At 52.6% G+C, this 22,945-nt stretch overlaps 2 protein-coding genes across 7 annotated transcripts; both read left to right on the top strand.

Annotated features, from left to right (window-relative positions):
* The first annotated feature begins 599 nt into the window (after positions 1–599).
* On the top strand, positions 600–12,315 carry ECH1 (enoyl-CoA hydratase 1). Its single transcript, XM_036118487.2, has 10 exons — positions 600–750; positions 1,155–1,362; positions 1,506–1,594; positions 9,818–9,942; positions 10,029–10,077; positions 10,265–10,329; positions 11,182–11,252; positions 11,340–11,411; positions 11,688–11,838; positions 12,021–12,315. The coding sequence occupies exons 1-10, from the start codon at positions 699–701 to the stop codon at positions 12,123–12,125; spliced, it is 987 nt and encodes a 328-aa protein (XP_035974380.1). The 5' UTR covers positions 600–698; the 3' UTR covers positions 12,126–12,315.
* On the top strand, positions 12,277–21,276 carry LGALS4 (galectin 4). Of its 6 annotated transcripts, none has more exons than XM_078063238.1 (11): positions 12,277–12,401; positions 13,822–13,956; positions 14,265–14,353; positions 15,968–16,172; positions 18,198–18,332; positions 19,860–19,886; positions 20,009–20,050; positions 20,237–20,266; positions 20,557–20,645; positions 20,788–20,953; positions 21,038–21,276. In XM_078063238.1, exons 2-11 carry the CDS (start codon positions 13,912–13,914, stop codon positions 21,182–21,184), a joined length of 975 nt encoding a protein of 324 aa, XP_077919364.1. In that variant the 5' UTR covers positions 12,277–12,401; positions 13,822–13,911; the 3' UTR covers positions 21,185–21,276. The 6 variants fall into 6 exon arrangements, with proteins under 6 accessions (XP_077919364.1, XP_035974384.1, XP_035974382.1 ...); XM_036118491.2 differs by having other exon boundaries at positions 12,354–12,467; positions 20,036–20,050; XM_036118489.2 differs by having other exon boundaries at positions 12,354–12,467.
* The last annotated feature ends 1,669 nt before the right edge of the window (positions 21,277–22,945 follow it).

Raw genomic sequence — 22,945 nt, 5'->3', positions numbered from 1 at the left:
AGAACATGATCTTCAGGGGCGCCTCTCCCACTCCCCCTGCTCATGTTCCCTCTCTCGCTATGTCTCTCTCTTTCGAATAAATAAAATCTTAAAAAAAAAAAAAAAAATCTTCAGAGCCACATAAATCCCCTCTTCAGCGCTCCTGAAGCCCAGATAACCTTGAGCTAGTGACTTTCCCTCCCCCAAGCTCCAGTTTCCTCCGTGTACAATCAAAAATAGTGCGACCTCTTGGTGGTGTGAGAGTTCAGACAGATTATACGGAGAGCGCGCAATGTTGGCTCGTCTATATTTTCATTCCCTTACAGGGATAAGCTCAGTACTAGAGAATTTTTTTCTTTTCAGTTAACAGGGTACAAGTGCATGATGACAAAACTGCGGGGCTGCAGTTATTCTGCCATTATGTCCTTGAACATTGCAGCTGTCTTCAATTTTTCCACCATTGTAAAACAGCGCTGTGATGAAACGTCCAGCAGCAATAATAGGCCAGGTTCCTACTGGGGCAAAGGCCCGGTTGCTAAGGGGGAGGTCGGCGAACCAAGAAGGCTATTTCCGGTTGCCCTTAGTAAAGATGGCGGAAAGACGGGCGTCACCGCTATCGGGCTGCGGCGTCGGTGCCCTCGCCAAACATGGTGGCGTCGTGCCCGCCCCCTTAGCTTCTTCCTGTCTGTTGGGTTAGTCCCCCTACCTACCAGTTTGCGATGGCGGCAACGATGGCGGCTTTTCGCAGTCTCCGGAACCTGCTGATACGGCGTGAGTCACCTCGACCCCTGGCAGCCCGGTGCTCTGGCGTGCTGTCATAGCCTCCGTAGGATGGGGTCCCGGTCTGAGCACCTTAAACACAGGGGTGCATATGCTCCCAACCAAAGAGCTCCCTAATTCTTTAAGCCTGTGTCTTACAATTGGGTCGCTGACAGCTTGGTGTTCCCAATGTGGAGTCAGTCCCATGATCAAGGGTCTGAAGGAGGCCTCACACTGAGGCCACTGATAAGTGCACTCTTAATCTGGAAGTTTGTATCCCCCTAAACTGAGGTTTCTTAAGGACCTGTGTTCCCCAGTCTAACACCACTGAGATGAAATGTGTGCCTTCTGCTCTTGAAGGCACTGTGTCCCCAACTTGGGGTCATCAAAGGCTCTTCTTTCCTTTGCCTCCCCAGGAGTGATGGCTCCCACCCCCCAGGGTCTCAGCCTTAGCCTTCGCCCCATGAGCTCCATTGCTCAAGATGAGGCCTCCACAGCAGCCCCCAGAGAAGCGCCAGACCACAAGTATGAGTCCCTTCAGGTGACAGTTGCTCAGAAACACATCCTGCATGTGCAGCTAAACCGGCCTGAGAAGAGGAATGCCATGAACAGAGCCTTCTGGAGGTAGGGCCTGCAGATCACGGAGGCCTGCCTGCAGGAGGAGGCAGGGGCTGAGGGAGTGGGCAGGGGTGGGATGGGGGCGACAGGTGACATGAGGGCAGGGGTATCCTTCCAAGACACAGCCTTTTTCTCCTTGCCCCTCCCAGAGAGATGGTGGAGTGCTTCAACAAGATAGCACAAGACCCTGACTGTCGGGCTGTGGTGATCTCTGGTGCAGGAAAATTGTTCACTGCAGGTACCGGGTGCTCTCCACCCCTTCCAGTCTCCCCTGCTCCTGGCAATAGAGCAAGGCTTCTTCATTAGGGTTTCAACCAGCTCCTAACTTCCACTTTTATCTTTTTTTTTTTAATTTTTAAAAAATATTTTATTTATTTATTTGATAGGACACAGCGAGAGAGGGAACACAAGCAGGGGGAGTGGGAGAGGGAGAAGCGGGCTTCCCGCTGAGCAGGGAGCCCAATGCAGGCGGGGCTCAATCCCAGGACCCTGGGATCATGACCTGAGCCGAAGGCAGACCCCCAACGACTGAGCCACCCAGGCGCCCTTTTTTTTTAAATTTAAAACATTCAAGGGGCGATTGGGTGGCTCAGTTGTTAAGCGCCTGCCTTCGGCTCAGGTCATGATCCCAGGGTCCTGGGATCAAGCCCCACATCGGGCTCCCTGCTCAGCGGGGAGCCTGCTTCTGCCTCTCCCACTCCCCCTACTTGTGTTCCCTCTCTCGCTGTCTCTCTCTGTCCAATAAATAAATAAAATCTTTAAAAAAAAAAAAGTTAAAAAAATCCCAAAACACTCAAATGCCAAAATGAGTCCAACAGAACATGACAGGATGATGGCCTTTGAAGTCTGACCCATGGCCTTGACCAAGGCCCTTAACCTCTCAGTCTGTTTTTGTTTTTTTTTTTAAGATGTATTTATTTATTTGAGAGAAAGAGAAGGCACAGAGGGAGAGGGAGAAGCAGACTCCCCGCTAAGCAGGGAGCCCAGTGCAGGCGGGGCTCAATCCCAGGACCTTGGGATCATGACCTGAGCCGAAGGCAGATGCTTAACGACTGAGCCACCCAGGCGCCCTACCTAGTTGTTTTTTTTTTTTTAATGTCACTAAACTGTACTATAACATGCTTTCATGTAATTACTCAACACACACAAACTGATTTCCAATTACATGTCTGTTAGAACTTTTAATTGTCCTACAGGTCTGTTCTTCAGACTGGATAGTTTCCATTGACCACATTCACTGAATCCTTTGTCATCTCTATTCTGCTGTGAAGCCCATCCAGTGATTTTTAAAATTTCAGATACTGTAGTTTTTGGTTCTCAAATTTCCATTTGGTTCTTTTTTTATATTTGCCATTTCTCTCTTGAAGTTTCATAGCTTATTATTTGTCACAAGCATATTTTTCTTTGCACTGTTGACCATCATTCTATCCACTGCTTTAAAACTCTTGTCTCCTGATTCCAGCATCTGGGTCACCTTGGGGTCAGTTTCTGTTCATTATCTTTTCTCTTGAAAGACTGGGTCTCATTCTCCTGTTTGTTTGCATTTGGAATAACTTTGGACTGTATCCCAGATATTGGGATATGGAAAGATGTTGTGGAAACTCTGGGTCCTATGTTGTACCTCCAAAGAGTGTTGAGTTTCCTGTTTTAGCAGCTTAGTTGGAATCAATTTTTTTTTTTTTTAAAGATTTTATTTATTCATTTGAGACACAGAGATACAGAGAGAGAGAGAGCATGAGCAGTGGGAGCGGCAGAGGGAGAGGGAGAGGAAGAAGCAGACTCCCCGCTGAGTCAGGAGCCCGACGTGGGGCTCGATCCCAGGACCCTGGGATCATGACCTGAGCCGAAGGCAGATGGTTAACCATCTGAGCCACCCAGGCGCCCCTGGAATCAGTTTTTAAATCTCTTGCTGGGCTGCATGCATGGTTCATGGGTCAGCAAGAGACTTGGGCAGAGGTTGTCCACAGAATTTGGGGCTCCCCTCTCTGGCTCTCTCTTTTCTGGAATTTCCCCCCTCACTTTCCAGCAGCGAGGGTCACCCTGGACTCTCTTTTCTGGTTCTTCAAGCACAACTTCCAGCGTCCCCTCAGTCTAGAATTTTTTTGTTTTTTAAGATTTTATTTATTTATTTATTTGACAGAGAGAGACACAGCAAGAGAGGGAACACAAGCAGGGGGAGCGGGAGAGGGAGAAGCAGGCTTCCCGCTGAGCAGGGAGCCCGATGCGGGGCTCCATCCCAGGACCCCGGGACCATGAGCTGAGCCGAAGGCAGACGCTTAACCGACTGAGCCACCCAGGTGCCCTAGATTTTTTAAAAACAGCTAACTCACGGGGCACCTGGGTGGTACAGTCAGTTAGGGATCCGACTCTTGGTTTCAGCTTGGGTCTGATCTCAGGGTCGTGAGATCGAGCCCCACATTGGGCTCCAAGCTCAGCGCAGAGTCTGCTTGAGATTTCTTTCTCCCTCTCCCTCTGCCCCTTGAGCTCATGCTCTTTCTCCCTCTCTCTCTCTAAAATAAATAAATGAATCTTTTTTTCTTAAGATTTTATTCATTTATTTGGGAGGGAGTGAGCGAGAGAGAGCACAAGCCGGGGGAGAGGCAGAGGGAGAAGGAGGCTCCCCGTTGAGCAGGGAGCCTGATGCAGGGCTTGAAATCCCAGGATCCTGGGGTCATGACCTGAGCCAAAGGCACTAACTGAGCCACCCAGACGCCCAATGAATGAATCTTTTTTAAAAAAATTTTAAAAAGGGGCACCTGGGTGGCTCTGTAGGTTGGGCATCTGCCTTCGGCTCAGGTCGTGATCCTGGGGTCCTGGGATCGAGCTCCACGTAGAGCTCCTTGTTCAGCGGGGAGCCTGCTTCTCCCTCCACTTGTGCTCTCTCTGTAAAAAAAAAAAAAAAAATTTATTTTATTTTATTTTATTTTTTTTTTTTTAAAGATTTTATTTATTTATTTGAGACAGAGAGAATGAGAGAGAGCACATGAGAGGGGGGAGGGTCAGAGGGAGAAGCAGACTCTCTGCCAAGCAGGGAGCCCGATGCGGGACTCGATCCAGGGACTCCAGGATCATGACCTGAGCCGAAGGCAGTCGCTTAACCAACTGAGCCACCCAGGCGCCCAAAAAAAAAAAAAATTTTAAAAGAAACTCTAGCTAACTCACTTGGTGCCAGTCCCTTCTTTCAAGTGATAACTTCCTCCAGAATCTGCCCCGTTCCATCAGGTGGTGGTTTATATCTTGTTGGCCCAGAACACACGTCATTGTCATAGGTGGGCAGGTCCGTACCAGAAGGGAAACACCATATACCCTGATTGCCTGCACGGGGGGACTCAGTGGTGACCGAGGCAGCCCCGGGCCCTGGTGGCACAGAGTTGCCAGCCCAGTGGGGAAGATAGACGGTAAACAGTCTATTTCTGGTTGTTTCCCCTGTTGGCTTCTTTTTTCTTTTTCTTTTTTTTAAAGATTTTATTTATTTATTACAGAGAGAGAGAGAGCATGAGAGGGGGGAGTGGGAGAGGGAGAAGCAGGCTCCCCGCTGAGCAGGGAGTCCAATGTGGGGCTCGATCCCAGGACCCCGGGATCATGACCTGAGCCGAAGGCAGACGCTTAACTGACTGAGCCACCCAGGCGCCCCCCTGTTAACTTTTTTACGTGTCCCTTGTTTACTTTCTACCCCTCTCTCCGTTCTCCTTTTGTTGATTTTGTTCGTTTTTACAACAAACACCCAGTGCCAACCCCTTCCTGGGTGTCAGGGACCTAGAAGCAGGCAGGGAGGCCCTCGTTCTCGGCCCTCATCCTCATGGAGCTCGTGCCTGAGAAGCGAAAGATGAGGCTTCATCATGGTGGTGCCAGGCCTGGGGCCCTCACCTTCCAGCTCCCGGCTGACCGTAGCTGTCTGGTCCCATTTTCAATAGCAAGACTCTCAAGGCCAGAAAGAGGAAAATGTAATTAGTAGTTCCACCGATAGAATGGAACCACTAATTAAGAAAAAAAAAAAAAAAAAGAGGGACGTGCCCACACTTACTTCCTATCTGCAGGGTGTCTGGACACTGTACACATATTAATTGATTCTCCCCGGAACCCTTCCGGACAGGTGCAATTATCATCCCCCATTTTATGTGTGAAGAAACAGAGGCCCAGAGAGAGGAAGAAACTTGCCCAGTTCCCACAGATGGGAAATGGCAGAGCTGGGATTATTATTTTTTTTTGAGAGAGAGAGAGCGCGCATGTGAGAGCAGGAGAGATGGGGGCAGTGGAAGAGAGAGAATCCCCACAGAGCATGGAGCCCAATGCAGGGCTTGATCTCATGATCCTGAGATCATGACCTGAGTTGAAATCAAGAGTCAGATGCTTGGGGCCCTGGGTGGCTCAGTCGGTTGAGCATCCGACTCTTGGTTTCGGCTCAAGTCAAGATCCCGGGGTACTGGGATCGAGCCCCGCATTGGGCTGTGTGCTCAGTGCGGAGTCTGCTTGTCCCTCTCCCTTGCCCCTCTCCCTGCTCACTTTCTCTCAAATAAATAAATAAATCTTAAAAAAAAAAAAAAAGTCAGATGCTTAACCGACTGAGTCCCTCAGGTGCCCCTAAAATGTGTAGGACTTTTGTTGATGTATCTGATGCTATTTTGAATAATGAATAACGGAGCTAGGATTATGAATGAGATGTGGAGCATTTAGAGGTTCCCAGGGGAGCCAGATGGGGGCCTTATCTGTAGTGTATCTTTTTTTTTTTTTTTTTTTGAGAGAGGGGGGGAGAGAAAGCACACAAGCAGGGGTGAGAGGCAGAGGGAGAAGCAGGCTCCCCGCTGAGCAGGGAGCCAGACACAGGACTCGATCCCAGGACTCTGGGATCGTGACCTGAGCCAAAGGCAGAAGCTTAACCTACTGAGCCACCCAGGCGCCCTGCAGTGAGCAATTCTTACGTGGGAGAGAGGACACCTTGGACCATGGTCTGGTCCTTTATCTCAAGGGGTTGCAAAACGGTGTGTGCAGGGCCAAGTGGGGTAGGTAAACCAGAAAAGCCAGTGAAAGGAGGTGTCGCAAGGTGCCAAGCTGGGCTTGTTCTGGGAGGCCACCCAGGCTTCGCAGACATGCTGGCAGGCTGAGTAGTCAGGTGAAGGGCCTCTGGGGTTCTGTCTCCTCCCATCCTTGCATCCCAATCAGCTCTAGGGAGGGTTTTACCCTCACTTTCTGCAGAAGAAACCAAAGGCCCAGAGGATGAAGTCGCCCCGCCAAGGTCACACAGGGGAGTCCTGTCTTACCGATATCTACCTCGCAGAAGTTCAGCTCTACCCTGAGTCAAAAATCCTCAGGTCTCTCTTATTTAAACAAGCTGAGGAGGTGGCGGAGCCCCAGAGGGCCGGGGGTGTGGCCACATGTGGGAATGGTTTTTCAGGTTTGTCTGATAGCATTCTTCAGAGGCAAAAGGATGAGAATGATTAACCCCAGGAGGAAGAAAGTGAGGGATGATTCTGCTCAGAACTGCCTCATAGCAAGGTCTCCCTCAGAGTAAAAGCCGAAGTCCACCCCCTGGCCCGCGAGGCCCCGCACAGTCTGCCCCGTCACCTAGATTCCCGCCTCCTCCATGTTCCTCACACAGATCGGGGGCATTCCTACCACAGGGCCTTTGCACTGGCTCTTCCTGACATTTGGAACTCTCTGATCCCAGACATCCCTATAGCTCCCTCCCTCTTCTTCTTCAGATCTTTACACAAAAATCACTTTTTCAGGAGCGCCTGAGTGGCTCAGTTGGTTAAGCATCCGACTCTCGAATTTGTCTCAGGTCATGATCTCAGGGTCGTGAGATGGCTCCATGCTAAGTATGGAGCCTGCTTAAGATTCTCTCCCTCGGGGCACCTGGGTGGCTCAGTTGGTTAAGCGACTGCCTGCGGCTCAGGTCATGATCCTGGAGTCCCGGGATCGAGTCCCACGTCAGGATCCCTGCTCAGCGGGGAGCCTGCTTCTCCCTCTGACCCTCCTCCCTGTCATGCTCTCTGTCTCTCATTCTCTCTCTCACAAATAAATAAAATCTTAAAAAAAAAATTAAAAAAAAAAAAGAAAAAGATTCTCTCCCTCTCCCTCTGCCCCTCCACCTCCCCCATCCTACCCCCCACCCCTGCTCATGTAAGCTCTCTCTAAAAAAAGTCACTTTTTCAGTGAGAGGGTCCCTGACCACCCCATTTTTTTTTTTTTTTAAGATTTATTTATTTATTTGAGAGAGCGAGAATGAGAGAGAGTACATGAGAGTGGGGAGGGTCAGAGGGAGAAGCAGGCTCCTCGCTGAGCAGGGAGCCCGATGTGGGACTCGATCCCGGGACTCCAGGATCATGACCTGAGCCGAAGGCAGCTGCTTAACCAACTGAGCCACCCAGGCGCCCCTATTATTATTATTTTTTAGATTTATTTATTTTAGAGAGAGAGCAAGAGGGAGGGGCAGAGGGAGAGAGAGTCCCAAGCAGATTCCACTCTCAGCACCCAGCCCAACGCAGGGCTGGATCTCATGACCCTGAGATCATGACCTGAGCTAAAACCAGGAGTCAGTTGTTTAACTGACTGAGCCACCCAGGCGCCCCCTGACCACCCCATTTAATACCAAAACAGCCCTCACTGCACGCACGCCCCCCAACACACTCCATTCCATGTCCCTGCTGTAATTTTCTTTCAGCCCTTGTCACCACCAGACAAAATGTATTTACTTATTCATCCATCTTCCCCATTGAAGGGCAGCTCAGTGTTGTCTGTATTGTCCACTTATTGAGCACGTGCTGCATGCTAGGCTCTGTTGAGGCACTGGGAATGCAGTAGTGGGCAGAAAGCACTCCACTCCTGGAGCTCCCGTCTTAGAGAGGGAAACAGGCACGAAACGAGATAAGCACACAATTGTGTGATAAGGAGAGGGCAGTGACTGAGATAAGACAGAGAGGGAGGTAGAGGGTAATGGGGCTCTCAGAGGAGGTGACCTTTGATCTGTGGCCTGAACAGAAAGATGGAGCCAGTCTTTCTTTCTTTTTTTTTAAGATTTTATTTATTCATTTGAGACACAGAGATACAGAGAGAGAGAGAGAGCATGAGCAGTGGGGGAGGCAGAGGGAGAGGAAGAAACAGACTCCCCGCTGAGTCAGGAGCCCGATGTGGGGCTCGATCCCAGGACCCTGGGATCATGACCTGAGCCGAAGGCAGACGCTTAACCATCTGAGCCACCCAGCCGCCCCCCCCCGCTTTTTTTTTTTTTAAGATTTTATTTATTTGACAGAGAGAGTGAACACAAGCAGGTGGGGAGGGGCAGAGGGAGAGGGAAAAGCAGACTCCCCGCTGAGCAGGGAGCCCGATGCGGGGCTCGATCCCAGGACCTGGGGATCATGACCTGAGCCGAAGGCAGACGCTTAACTGACTGAGCCCCCCAGGCGCCCTTGGAATCAGTCTTCTGACCATCACTGGGGGGAGGGACTGTTGTAGGCAGAGAGAGCTGTAGGTAGAAAAACAAGGCCCTGGGAAGGGACTGGGTGGTGGTGTTGGCACAGCTGCCGGAGGCCTGTGTTCCCACAGGAACAGGCTGGAAACGGTGTTCAGGAGGGCTGGTGAGGTCTTGGCACATACCTTGTATTCTCTTCCAAATAAGTGAGATGGGAGGGAAGAGAAGGAGGCCCTGACGTGCTCACGAGTTCATTTGGCTGCACATGGGTTGGAACGGCCAGGGCAGGGCTGGGAGCAGGGAGACCAGGGGAAACTATTTCAGCCAGAGTGCGGGGTCCGGGAGAGTGATTAGTGGAGGAAAGGTTAGGTTTGGGATCGTCTTGCAGTTGGAGCCCTGCTTCATCTCGAGTCTTCCTGAGGAAATGTTACCTCCATTGACTCATGCCAAAACCCTTGTCTCTTCTACCACCTGGCATGATGGTGAAAAGCATGACGTCTGGAGCCAATGCATGGGTCTGGGCTTAAAATCCCAGTGCCACTACTCACAAGCCAGTGTGACCTTGGGCAAGTGACTTAAATGTCATGTGCCTCAGTTTACCCCCCCAGTAAAATGGAGATAGTAAGAGGACCCAGCCCTATAAATGTTAGCTTTTATTTATTTCACACCCCATAAGCAATACCTCGATAGATCTTGCATAAGCAGCTTTTCCACTGTGGTGGTTTGGGGTTTTTTTTTTTTTTTTTTTAAAGATTTTATTTATTTATTTGAGAGAGAGAGTGAGAGAGAGAGAGCACAAGAGGGGGGAGCGGGAGAGGGAGAAGCAGACTCCCTGCTGAGCAGGGAGCCCGATGCGGGACTCGATCCCGGGACTCCAGGATCATGACCTGAGCCGAAGGCAGTCGCTTAACCAACTGAGCCACCCAGGCGCCCTGGTTTGGGGGTTTGAATCTGCTAAGTCTTGAGTTCTGACCTCTAGTTGGGGCAGTGGGGGTGGGCAGGGGAAGGGGGTGCCTGGGAGGCTACATGAGCCTCCTCATGCCTCCCCACCAGGCATTGACCTTATGGACATGGCTTCAGAAATCCTTCAGCCCCAAGGAGATGATGTGGCCCGCATCAGCTGGTACCTCCGGAGCCTCGTCAGCAGATATCAAGAGACCTTCAACGTCATCGAGAAGGTTCTCTGGGGGGCTGGCGGGGCACCCCCCCCCCCGTGCATCCCTCCTGGACCAACCCTGACCCCACCCTTCCTGTTCCCTTGCAGTGCCCGAAGCCGGTGATCGCGGCCGTCCATGGGGCCTGCGTTGGTGCGGGTGAGTCTGAGCTACCCACCACCCATCCGGGCACTCACTCTAGCTGCTGCTGCCTCCCCACCTCAACCAGTGACCTCCAGCCTCAGATCAGTTGCTAGTTAAACCCTGCCCAGAGGCGCAACCCCATCACCTGGGAGGAGGGGTCGGTCCTTGTGGTGGTTTGATGCCCCTGGCCTCCCCCTCGCAGGCGTGGACCTCATCACTGCTTGTGACATCCGGTACTGTGCCCAGGATGCTTTCTTCCAGGTGAAGGTGAGCCATCCTGAGCTGCTTCCTCGGATCCTGCTTAGAGGTGGGCGACGCATGGCAAGGCAGGGGCAGAGCGGCGACAGAGCAGGTTAAAGGGGTGGGGTGAGAGTGAGAAGGGAGGGCTTCATGGAAGTTAGTCAGAATTGAACCTTAAAAAGTAACCCTTCGGGGGCCCCTGGGGGGCTCAGTTGGTTAAGCATCCAACTCTTGATTTTGGCTCAGGGTCATGAGATTGAGCTCCATGCATTGGGCTCCGCGGTCAGCGGGGAGTCTGCTGGGGATTCTCCCTCTCCCTCTGCCCTTCCCCCTGCTCTCTCTCTCTCAAATAAATAAATAAATCTTAAAAAAAAAACCAAACAGGGCGCCTGGGTGGCTCAGTCGTTAAGCGTCTGCCTTCAGCTCAGGTCATGATCCCAGGGTCCTGGGATCGAGCCCCACATCGGGCTCCCTGCTCGGCAGGAAGCCTGCTTCTCCCTCTCCCACTCCCCCTGCTTGTGTTCCTGCTCTCGCTATCTCTCACTCTGTCAAATAAATAAATAAAATCTTTAAAAACAAACAAACAAACAAGGTAACACTTGGGCCATGAAGGAAGTCAAGGGTAGGCCATTGCAACCCATGTGGGGTTTGGAGTGAGTAAAGGTATGGGGGTGAGGAGGAGGCTGGGGTTGCTGCTGGGATCAGTGCTGGAGAGGACCCGAGGCAGGATGGAGCAGGGGGTCAGATGGGCAGGGTTTGAGGGCTTCCCTCTGCAGATAGATGTGACCAACCTCGACGAGTTGGCAAGGCAGAGGAATTGGGAGGTGGGCTGTGTTCTAGGCTGAAGGAACCAAGTACTGACATGATGGCTCCTCCCAGGAGGTGGACATAGGTTTGGCGGCTGATGTGGGAACGCTGCAGCGACTGCCCAAAGTCATCGGAAACCAGAGGTGGGTGGAGGAGCCCGGGAGGGGACCGCAGGGCATCTCCTGGACCCAGGATGACTGCGGTCCCCTGATCGCCCTGCCCTCTTGCAGCCTGGTCAACGAGCTGGCCTTCACTTCCCGCAGAATGATGGCTGATGAGGCCCTGAGCAGTGGGCTGGTCAGGTAGGAGCCGCGGCCTGTGCGGGTTGAGAGCTCAGGGGCAACCTGGGCAGGGCCCTTTGGGTCCGGGTGTATCCTCGCAGCGTTACAGGGGGGCTTACTTTCTCTGGGTGGTCAGTTCTTCAGGCCGCAGTCCAGTGCCCTGCTCTGATTGGTTCATTTCACTGGGCGGTTTTCTGCTTTCTGCTGTGATTGGCCACTTACTCCTCCGTGGGCGAGACTCCCTCGCACACCGCCGCCTCCCCGCCCTCCCCAGTGACTGGTTCCCTTCATCCGCAGCCGGGTGTTCCCAGACAAGGTGGGCATGCTTGATGCGGCCTTCACCCTGGCGGCCGAGATTTCCACCAAGAGCCCCGTGGCAGTGCAGGGCACCAAGATCAACCTGGTCTACTCCCGCAATCATTCGGTGGCCGACGGCCTCAACTACACGGTAAGGCTCTGCGGCCAGCCAATCACAGCCCTTCTCTGATCCCAGAGAGGCCAATCAGGGTCCAGCAACCCGCTGCAGGCCTTGTCCTCTGATTGGTGCGCTGCTGTCTCTTCCCTGTTTTTCATTGGCCCAACTCCAATCTTTCCCCGCCCCTGCCATGACACTCTACCCTCTTTATCCAGGCCACCTGGAACATGAGCATGCTGCAAACCCAGGACATTGTTAAGTCCGTCCAGGCTGCCATGGAGAAGCAGGAACTGAAGAACGTCACCTTCTCCAAGCTCTGAGAGCTGCCGAGGCCCAGGGCCTGGCCTTGTCCCACCTCATGCCCATTTCCTCATCCACAGAGAAGGAGAATTAGTAAAGATGGTCGCCTGGTGGCTTCTCCCTGGGCCTCCCCCGTTTCTAACCTTATAACCCTGATTTCCTCATGCCCAGGGCCTTATCTTCACCCGAACAATAAAGCAACTTAATGCACCCGGTGTCTTTATTGGAAAGAAAGGAAAGGCAGAAAGGAGCTACGACATCCTTGAGGGCTCCCAGGACTGCCTGCTGTGCTGAAGGTTGGGGATGGAAATTTGACCAATGGGAACGGGAGCCGTGCAGGCGCTGCCCATTCAGAGCTGGCGGTAGGCGGGCCAGGGCCCATAAAAAGTCTGGCGGGCTTGAGCAAGCAAAAGTCACGTGGCTTCCTTTGGGCTGGAAAGCTCCAGATGGTCTCCCTGCCTGCTCCAGGCTGAGGGCGGTGTTCACTCTACCAGGCACCCACTCACTGCACAGCCTAGTGGGATCTGATGCCCCAGTCTGGCTAGAGTTCAATTGCTACCCAATCTTGGGCCAACTGCTTCATTTTATTTTATTTTTTATTTTAAGTAGGCTCCAGCCTCAAGGTGGGGCTTGAACTCACCACCCTGAGGTTAAGGGGTCACACGCTCTACCAACTGAGCCAGCCAGGTACCCCTGCCTCATTTCTTTTAAACTTCAGGTTTTCATGTCCACATATAATCCCAACCTCCTGGGTTTATGTTTGGAATGAGTGCCAGAGGCCAAGGATGAATTTAGTGCCTTCTCTTCTCCAAGTCCTGTTCTGAGCATTTATTATCTTAGTGATTCCTTCCCAGGCTTCTATGAGGTTGATACTATTAAAATCCCCATTTTACAGATGGGCAAAGGGGGAAATTGAGGTTAAGGCCCTGAGCCACGACAAAACAGCCAGGAAGTGGCAGAGGCAAGATTTGAACCCAGAACCTCTGGCTCCAGAAATCATGACTGAAACCACTATAGCTACAGTCTAATGTACATGGGTTGGGCACGTAGTGGGCATGCAATAAATGTAGGCCCTCGGGGCGCCTGGGTGGCTTGGTCGTTAAGCGTCTGCCTTCGGCTCAGGTCATGGTCCCAGGGTCCTGGGATCGAGCCCCGCATCGGGCTCCTGACTCAGCGGGGAGCCTGCTTCTCCCTCTCCCACTGCCCCGCTTGTGTTCCCGCTCTCGCTGTGTCTTTCTCTCTCTGTCAAAATAAATAAATAAATAAATAAATAAAATAAATGTAGGCCCTTTCCTAGTTCCTAGGGGTGTCCAGAGCACCCCGTTCCTCCCTGCTTTAATTTCCTTCCGTTGCCCATCTGTCATGGGCCACTCCTGCAGCCTTGCCCTGCCCAACCCTCCTGGTCTTATCCTCCCTCTGCTAACAAAGGTCTGGGCAGGCTTTTATGGGCTCTGATAAGGCCCTGGCAGGGCCAAAGTTCATTAGCACTTCCTCTTTGCAGAAGGGCCTAAAGTATCCCCCCCTCCGGCCTGATCTGGGTGTGTCTCCCCACCCCAACCCCCGGCCTAGCCCAGCTGATCTGGGTTCTGGCTGGTGACCGGTGAGGCTAGCAAGAGAAGGGACACAAGGGGGTGCCCTAGAAAAAGATGTGAGCCTGGGATACCCAGAAGAGGGACCCCACAGACCCTGCCTAGCCAGCCACTCCCTTTTCCTCAGGTATAAGAGCCACCCGCCACCTGCCACCTGCCACCATTACGTGCTTTACATCTCTTCTCACTGGACAAGCCACCAGCCCAGCCTCTCAAGATGGCCTATATCCCTGCACCTGGCTACCAGCCCACTTACAATCCGGTAAGATGGTGACCCAGGACCTAACCGCGGGTCCCGGCTTAGCTCCACCCTGACCCCCCCACACACACCAATTTACTCTCACCCTGATCCTTGGAGGCGCCCACCCCACCCTGGAGTCTGATTTCACCAGTACTCACCCTGAAGCTTGATTTGCTCCTACCCTGACCCTCGTGCTATTTATGTCCATCCCTGACTCGTGGCCCTCTTCCCCTTCACGCTGACCCCTCACCCCTGGTGTCCCCTCCCTCGCTAATGAGAGTGGGGGGCTTCTCGATGAGGGGTAAAGGCTTACCAGTCTCCTTCCACAGACTCTGCCCTACAACAAGCCCATCCCGGGTGGTCTCAGTGTGGGAATGTCTGTGTACATCCAAGGAGTGGCCAGCGAGCACATGAAGAGGTAAGGTACTCCCCCCATGCCAGGTGAGGCTGGGGGGGGGCCACAAAGAGGGGCTTCCATCCCTAATGCAGGAGGCCTTCTCACCTTCCTCCACCGTGCTTGGGAAGTCGGCTCTGGGTCACTGTACCCAATAGCCAAAGACCATCCCGAGCCTGGGACGTCCAGGGCATGGTGACAGGCCGGGGGAGCCTGGGGGTTGGGGGGTGGGGGGAAGGGCAGTCAGGGAGGCTCACCACCAGAGGCAGTCCAGGAGTTGGAATGTTGGATTGGAACTGCTGGTTGTGATAGCAAGAATTCAGATCACAGGCTCGGAGCCGGCCAGCTCTGTGACTGCCCAACTGTGTGACTGGGAAACCTCTCTGTGCTTTCTTTTCCCATCTGTAAGATGGGATTGCTTTGAGGATTCAGTGTGTAAAACATGTAGAACTGCAAAGGAAGCATTAAAATAAGTCTTAGCATTTTTTTATGGCCTTAAGATGGTGATGACAATTGAACTGACCTCAAGGCACTGTTGGGGTTTTTGTTTTGTTTCTTTTTTTTTTTTTTTTTTTTAAGATTTTATGTATTTGAGAGAGAAAGATAGAGCACAAGCAGGGGAAGGGGCAGAGGGAGAAGCAGATTCCCTGCTGAGCCCGGAGCCTGATGCGGGGCTCGATCCCAGGACCCTGGGATCATGACCTGAGCTGAAGGCAGATGCTTAACGACTGAGCCACCCAGCGCCCTGGCACTGTTGTTTCTTTATTCATCATTTTTTTTTGCTCACTGAGTGCTCACTATGTGCCTAGCCACTGGGGACAGAGCAGTCCCCAGGACCAAGATCTCTGCTCACATGGAGCTGACATCCTAGTAGAAAGGAGAGACGAAAGATAAAAATCAAATGTGCGGGGTCCAGTGGTGCTAAGTGCTATGGAGATAAATAAATAGGGAAAGGAGATGGGGAATGGATGTAGGGGGGAGAGGGGCGTGGCATTGTCCCTTTAAATAGGGTAGCCGGGGAAGGCCTCTCTGGGAAGGGAACACTTTCGCAAAGACCCAAAGGAGGGGAGGGAGGGAGCCTGGGAGTAGAGACCAGCAGCAAGAACAGCCGGTACAAAGGCCCTGAGGCAGGTGTGTGGTTGCCCAGTTAGAATAACTTCAGTGGTGCTGGCATGAGGGGAGGCGTGGGTGGTGCTCTGACTTGGCTGTTCATTGGGTCCCCCTGGCTGCAGGTGGGGAGTGGCCTGGGGGGGCAGGGTGGCAGCAGAGAGACCTGAACAGATATGTGTAAGGTTCCTAGGACAGTGTCTGGCCCATAGTGAACGAGGAAATGCAGGAGTCCCAGTTGCCAAGTTGGGAGAGGCTGGGGTGGTGGGGCGGGGGCGGGGCGGTGGCCTGGTAAGGAAAGGGAGAAAGGGAATGCGTTGCCAAGGGAATCTGCCTCCTGGACTTCAGGGGCACTGCCCACCCCCTCCTCTCTAATGCCAAGAGTGGCCAAGTGTGTTGTCCCGTTTTGTCCTCATCCCCCAACCCCCTCCCGCCCAGTTCAGGGACGTGTTCCAGGACCTTGGAACAGGGTAGGTCAGGGAGGGCTTCCCGGAGGAGGGCCAGGGGGAACAGCCCTTCCTGTCCCGCCAGGTTCTCCGTGAACTTCGTGGCGGGGCAGCACGCGGGAGCGGACATTGCCTTGCACTTCAATCCCCGCTTTGATGGCTGGGACAAGGTGGTCTTCAACTCGCAACAAGGCGGCAAGTGGGGCAGCGAGGAGAAGAAGCGGAGCATGCCCTTCCGCCGGGGCGCGGCCTTCGAGCTGGTGTTCATGGTCCTGGCGGAGCACTACAAGGTCTGAACTCGGGGGCGGGGCCTCCCCTCCTCCCTTCCCCCTTCCTTTCTTCCATCTGTCCCTGCCCCTCCTCCCTCCTCCCCTCCCCCTTCCCTCTCCCCACCACCCTTCCTACCTCACTTTTCTCTTTTCCTTCCTTTCTTCCTTCCTGCCTAGTAAAACATTTTTCTCCTAAAAAACATTCTTTTTCCTCTTATTTCTCATTCCTATTCCTCCACGGGGGACAGCCTTCTAATGTTTCATGTGTCTCACCTTGTTCCTCTGTGTTCTTGCAAAATGCGTATTTTTGCTATTTTTTTTTAAAGGTTTTATTTATTTATTTGGGAGAGAGAGAGAGCACACACACGAGCGGGGGGGGGGGGCAGAGGGAGAGGGAGAAGCAGGCTCCCCGCTGAGCAAGGAGCCCGACGGCTCGATCCTGGAACCCTGGCTGGGATCATGACCTGAACCACCCAGGTGCCCCTATTTTTGCTATTTCTTCTGGTGAACTCTGAGCACACACAGAAGGAAGAGGGGGCACAGCCACCCCCTGGTCTCCTTGGCCAGCTCCGGATCCCTCTGCTATCACCCTTCCCTCACACTTCCCCTTGCATAGGATGTAAGAGCAAATCCCAGATATCATGTTATTCATAAATATCTCGAGTTTCAGGAGCACATGATGCCATTGCGCCACGGAAAACACTGACTGTTCTTCCTCAGCGCCCCCACATCCAGTCAGAGGTCCGGTCACCTCATAAATACCTTAACGTTTCTTTTTTTTTTTTCTTTTTTTTAAAGATTTTATTTATCCATTTGACAGAGAGATAGAGAGCACAAGTAGGCAGAGTGGCAGGCAGAGGGAGAGGGAGAAGCAGGCTCCCCACCGAGCAGGGAGCCGGACGTGGGGCTCGATCCCAGGACCCCAGGATCATGACCCGAGCTGAAGGCAGCCGCTTAACCAACTGAGCCACCCAGGCGCCCCAATACCTTAACGTTTCTACACTTGGAACCAGGCCGTGGATAAGGCCCACATGTTGTGACTGATTACTATTATGCAAGCATTTTTTTTTTTTAATGTGTTATTGAAGAGTGCGGGTCATGTGTACCCAGCTCACTGGTTCTTCATAGAGAGAACACACCCGTGAAACCAGCACCTAGGTCCAGAAACAAAAGCCCTCCAGCCCCAGAAGCCCCCTCGTGTCCCTTCCAGTCCCCTTGTCCCCAGGGGTGGCCTTTATCCTGACTTCTCTTGGCCTGGATCTGTTCCTGTGTCTTTATTTTATTATTATTATTATTATTTATTTTATTTTACTGAGTGGAGCCCAGAGCGGAGCTTGAACTCACAACCCTGAGATCGAGACCTGAGCTGAGGGGCGCCTGGATGGCTCAGTTGGTTAAGCGTCTGCCTTCAGCTCAGGTCATGATCCCGGGGTCCTGGGATGGAGTCCCACATTGGGCTCTTTGCTCAGCGGGGAGTCTGCTTCTCCCTCTCCTCTGCCCCTGCCCATGCTTTCTCTATCTCTCTCTCTCAAAAATAAAATCTTTAAAAAAAAAAAAAAAAGGTAATTAGGCAAGGCTCTACAGAGGATTTCCAGAAAGCCTTTGACATGCCTGGCTGGGTTTTAATGTTCCCAACAATCCCAGAGCCAGCCTGCATTTTACAGATGGGGAAACAGAGGCTCAGGGGAGGGAAGTGACTTCCCTGAAGTCAGACAGCCCACACGTCATCCCTGAGGTCAGACAGCCCACACGTCAGAGCTAGACTCAGGCCCAACTCATTTGGTGCCAAAACCAGGACTCAGACCGGATCCTCTCCGGATGGCTATCCTGACTCAATTCTCTGTTCTCTTCCATCCGCCAGTCTGTGAGCTGACTTTTGACCCTGGCTTGACCTCTGACCTGTGGACTCCAAGATTCCCCATTCTGTGGCTATCCAGCGCCCCTCCAAGACTGGAGTCCAAGTTAAAATGATCGTTGCTCCCTACTTTCTGTGTCTGCCTTCCCAAGGTCCTGGGTGCTGACTCTGACCTTACCCCTGCCCCCCAGGTGGTGGTAAATGGAAATCCCTTCTACGAGTTCGGGCACCGGCTGCCCCTACAGATGGTCACTCACCTGCAAGTGGATGGGGACCTGGAGCTTCAATCAATCAACTTCATTGGTGGCAACCCGCCCCCAGGCCAGGTGTGGCATCTCCCTCTCTTGTACGCCCGCTTCCTTCCTTAGTCCAGGCCCACATTCATCTGTGTCCCGAGCACGTGCTCTGTGCCAGGGACCGCAGACCCAGAGGCAACCGACCCCGGCCACTGGGAAGACGTTCCACCAGATGCCCTTCGCTGCAAGCAGTCAGGGCAGGGATGGGAGACAGACCCGAGGTGGGGGGGCCAAGGGAAGGGCTTCCTGGAGGAGGAGGAAAGGCGTAAGCTGAGTCAGGAAGCCAAGATAAGAAGGGACAAAAGCCACAGGAACCACAGGCAAGTTCACGAGCAGCTGCCTAACACGACTAGTCACCAAGAAAGTCACTTCGAATCACAAGGAGCTGCCGTCCACACCCGCGGGAAGCGCTGTGCGGAGAAAAGCGCACAACAACAATTGTGGGCGAGCCTGGGGACCGGCCCACACTCCCCTGGAAATGGCCGGGAGCAGACACGCCCCCGGCGACCGAGAAGCCCCACCCCCAGGGCCACGGTGAACAAACAGCCACCAAAACAGCCACTGCAGCCCTAGACTCCCGCCGGGTGCTAGCTACACTCCCCAACCCGTCAGGCCCCTCCCCTCCACGCTTGATGATCCTCGGGCCCATTGGACAGATGTGGGAACTGAGGCACAGAGAGCTTAAGTAACTTGCCCGAGGTCACGGAGCTGGTGAGTGGCCGGCGGGGGTCTGTGCCCAGATGAGGGACCGGCAGGAGTGGAATGTCTTCATCCGCGAGGGGCCACGGACCTGCGGGTGTTCATTTTACCATGGTACTTCATCCATGCATTTGAACAAGAAAAACGACAATAAGGCTATTTTGGAAGGGCCTTCGGAATCGCTGGCTTAAAATGGAAGTCAAGGCAGAAAGGCGATCACTAGGAAGAGGAGGGAACCAAGAGAAGGAGTGGATATAACTTACGGGGGCGGAGGAAGGTTTCCAGTCCGCACCTGTGAGAAAGTGCGGACAAGAGAGACACAGAGACAAAGACAGGGAGAGACAGAGACTGAGAAACAGGAACAGAGACACACACAGACTTGAGAGAGCCTGATGCCGGCAGGGGAGAGGCACGACTGCTCGGTGCCCCAGCGCTGGGCACCAAGAGTGAGGGCCAAATCCTGACTGGGGGGTGAGGTGAGCAGGGGTATCTGTGGTGTGGGCTGGGAGGATGTTCTGAAGAATGTCGACTTTATGGAAGCTTCCAGGTTGAGGGGGATGAGGGGGCGGATGAGGACTCCCGGACAGGAGGAAGCAGGATAAGGGGGGTAAATAGAATTTACCAGGCCTGCCCTAAAGGGGTGGAGTGTCACTGCTCACTGGAGTTCATGGCAAGTTCCTAAACATGGCAAGTTCTTCTCCACTCATAAGCCACCAGGTGCCACTCTTTGACCCCAGAGTTCCCTCGGACGGGGGTGGTGGGGCTGCCCTGGGCACGCATCCTTGACACCCTCCAGGCCCTAATTTGGGGTCTCCCTCATTGCCTGCCTGCCTTCACACATTGCCTTTTTGTCCACAGACACCCATGGGAACTCCAGGATACCCAGTAAGTACCTGCTGATGGGCGGTGGGTTTCTCCTTATGGCGGGGGTTTGGTGGCATGAGGAGGTCTTGGGGCAGCCCAAAGACCCCCAGCCCCCCTCACCATTTCTGCCTTCTATCCATCTGTCGGGTCCTGGACACACCCACCAACAGCCAAGTCAGCTGCCTGTAAGTGGGAGGGTTGTGGGGCCATTTGGTGGGGGGGAGGAGGGGGGGAGAGAAGTGCGGGGGCCAAGGAGGTTGGGCCCCCAGTCATACCCATCCAGCACCCAGAGATATGCCTACATGTAGTCAGTGTGCCGTAAATATTTGTGGAATGTTATAGACGAATATCTCTCCTTCCTCACTTCGCAGACCATGGAGGGACCCCCGATCTTCAACCCGGTAAAGTGTTCTGTGGGAGTTTAGGGCTCTGTGGCAGGCAGTTTGTGGGGAAGCAGGAACTGATGGGGGGTAGGGGGCCCTGACCACTGGGGCCCTGAGAGGGTGGGAAATAGAGTGAGCAGAGGTTGTTGGGTTGGGTGGTAGGGAGAGGATGGAGTTGGTGGCTGGAGTGGGGAGGGGATGGGGGTTGGGGACATTTCCTAGGAGTGGGCACCCCTCTCTGAAAATTTGTCCCTGCCTGGCCTCTGGTGACCTGAGAGATAAGAGGACCTCATGTTCTCTTCCTACAGCCTGTGCCATTTAGGAAGAGATTGCAAGGAGGTCTTACAGCCCGAAGAACCGTCATAATCAAGGGCTCCATACCCGCCATGGGCAGGAGGTACACAATCTAGACTGAGGTGGGAATCCTCAGCCCCCTTCCTCCCTCAGACCCGGGAGTCTGGGCCCCAATCCCCTTCTCCCTTGGAGAACCAGGCACTGACCCCCATCTGACTCCCACCTCCGTCCCTCTCTGCCTTCAGCTTTGTCATCAACTTCATGGTGGGATCCTCAGGGGACCTGGCTCTGCACATTAACCCTCGTCTGACCGAGGGTCTCGTGATTCGGAACAGCTATCTGAATGGTTCATGGGGATCCGAGGACAAGAAGATCTCCTACAACCCATTTGGTCCTGGGCAATTCTTTGATGTGAGTCTGGGGTCCCCTTCCCACCCCCTTTCCCTCCAAAGCCTCTGTCCTGGCCCTGGCCTCAAGCCTGCCCTCTCCCTGCAGCTGTCCATTCGCTGTGGCATAGATCGTTTCAAGGTTTACGCCAACGGCCAGCACCTCTTCGACTTTTCCCATCGCCTTTCGGCCTTTCAGAATGTGGACGTGCTGGAGATCCAGGGTGATATCACCTTGTCCTATGTCCAAGTCTGATCTATTCCCGGGGCCATAACTCTTGGGAACACAGAGTGAAAGATCCCACAGGACTCCCTTCTAAGCCCCTAATAAAATGCCTGTGCGTGTCTCATGAGTGTCCGTGACTCCATTCACCTCCCTCACTGGTTCCTTCCTTCCTTGATTCAATCATACACTGTCCATTCAGCCATACAGTCAACTGTCCATCCATCCTCCCATCACAATAAATCTATGAATATCCCAGACACAGATCTTGGGATTTATGTGTATCAGCTTGTTCAGTCCTCACAAAAACACCAGGAGGTGGAAACTATTATTATTGTCCCTCTGGAAAAGATGAGGAAACAGGCAAATTAAAATAAAGCAAATTGCCCAAGGTCACACAGCCCATCAATGGCAGAACGAGGATTCAAATCAAGGTGGTCTGGCTACATACTTAATCGCTATACAGTCCATTTTTCCATCCATCCATGCATCCGCCTCTCCATTCATCCATCTCAACATCCATCAATCTCTCTAAATATCCATCCAAGTATATGTTCATCCATCCATCTAAACATCCAACCAGGGGCACCTGGCCGGCTTGGTTGGTGAAGCAAGCAACCCTTGATCTCAGGGTTGTGAGTTTGAGCCCCACGTTGTGTAGAGATTACTTTAAAATTTTTTTTTAAATCTAAAACATAAAAAATTAAAAAAAAATAAACATCCAACCATTCATCCACTCACCTGTCTGTCTAGCTCTCCACCTATCCAACTATTTGTCCACTCATTCACCAGCCAACCCTTCAACCATCCATCTGACCATCCAACCATTCAAATTTCTAACCATTGATTTATTTACTCATCTATCTGTCTATCCATTCAGCCATCCTTACACCTAGCTCATGCATTCATCTCTTCATCCCTCCATTTGTCCATGCAATTCTCTGCCTTCCATCACATCCATCCATCCATCCATCCATCCATCCTCCATATGCCCGTTCATCCCACTGTTCGGCCATCCATTTCTTCATTCTCTATCCTGTCATCCATCCATCTCTTTAGGATCTATTCTTCCATCCATTTCCAACTGTTTGTCCATTCGTTTATCATTTCATCTCTCCATCTGTCCACTAACCATCTGCCATCCATCCAATTGTCTTCTTACCAAGTCAGTCTTGGTTGATTCAATCATGTGTTCATTTATTTACACTTTCATTCACCCATTCATACATTCCTTTATTCATTCACTCACTCATTCACATATCCATTATTCAGGCATTTTTCAGTGTCCATTCATTCGTTCATTCATTCTGTTTATTGTCTCATTTATTCTTCTAATCTACTTCTCAAACTTGCCTGTACATTCCAATCATCTGGGGAGCTTTTAAAAAATATTGATACATGACCCCAATCCAGACCATTATTAGGTTAAACCATACACATATGCCATTTTTTGTAGGGTAAAAGCCAATAATTTTGTATGTTCTAGCCTGGTAAATCAGTAGTGGGTCCTAGGCACCAATATTTTTCTTAAGCTCTCCAGATGATAGAATCAAAGTGAGTTGACAAAGCGGTAGAACCACTTTGGCAAACACTGATCAAGGATGTTCTGTGGGCCCTCAGACGTGGGGTGGATGCTGGGGAGGTTGGGAATGGAAGAGGGCTGACCTGGGCAGCCTCCAGTCTGAGATGTTCTTTTCCTCCTTCTCGGCCACATGGGAGTGGAGACTACTTGCTCCCCTCTCTCCCTGGGCAGTCACTGCCCAGGGTGCCATGTCCCAGGGATAGCAGTGGAGA

The sequence above is a fragment of the Halichoerus grypus genome, chromosome 15, assembly GCF_964656455.1.
Source record: "Halichoerus grypus chromosome 15, mHalGry1.hap1.1, whole genome shotgun sequence".
NCBI classification, from domain to species: domain Eukaryota; kingdom Metazoa; phylum Chordata; class Mammalia; order Carnivora; family Phocidae; genus Halichoerus; species Halichoerus grypus.
The sequence above is the reverse complement of the archived record's forward strand: the minus strand, read 5'-3'. Positions and strand labels throughout refer to the sequence as shown.

Excerpts from the sequence above, each read along its gene's own strand:
- ECH1 (XM_036118487.2), top strand. The coding sequence starts at position 699 with ATGGCGGCAACGATGGCGGCTTTTCGCAGTCTCCGGAACCTGCTGATA. Across the intron at positions 10,330-11,181 it reads ATGCTTTCTTCCAGGTGAAG|GAGGTGGACATAGGTTTGGC; the intron begins GTGAGCCATCCT and ends GGCTCCTCCCAG. Across the intron at positions 11,839-12,020 it reads CCGACGGCCTCAACTACACG|GCCACCTGGAACATGAGCAT; the intron begins GTAAGGCTCTGC and ends CTCTTTATCCAG.
- LGALS4 (XM_078063238.1), top strand. The coding sequence starts at position 13,912 with ATGGCCTATATCCCTGCACCTGGCTACCAGCCCACTTACAATCCG. Across the intron at positions 18,333-19,859 it reads GCAACCCGCCCCCAGGCCAG|ACACCCATGGGAACTCCAGG; the intron begins GTGTGGCATCTC and ends TTTTGTCCACAG. Across the intron at positions 20,954-21,037 it reads GTCCTGGGCAATTCTTTGAT|CTGTCCATTCGCTGTGGCAT; the intron begins GTGAGTCTGGGG and ends CTCTCCCTGCAG.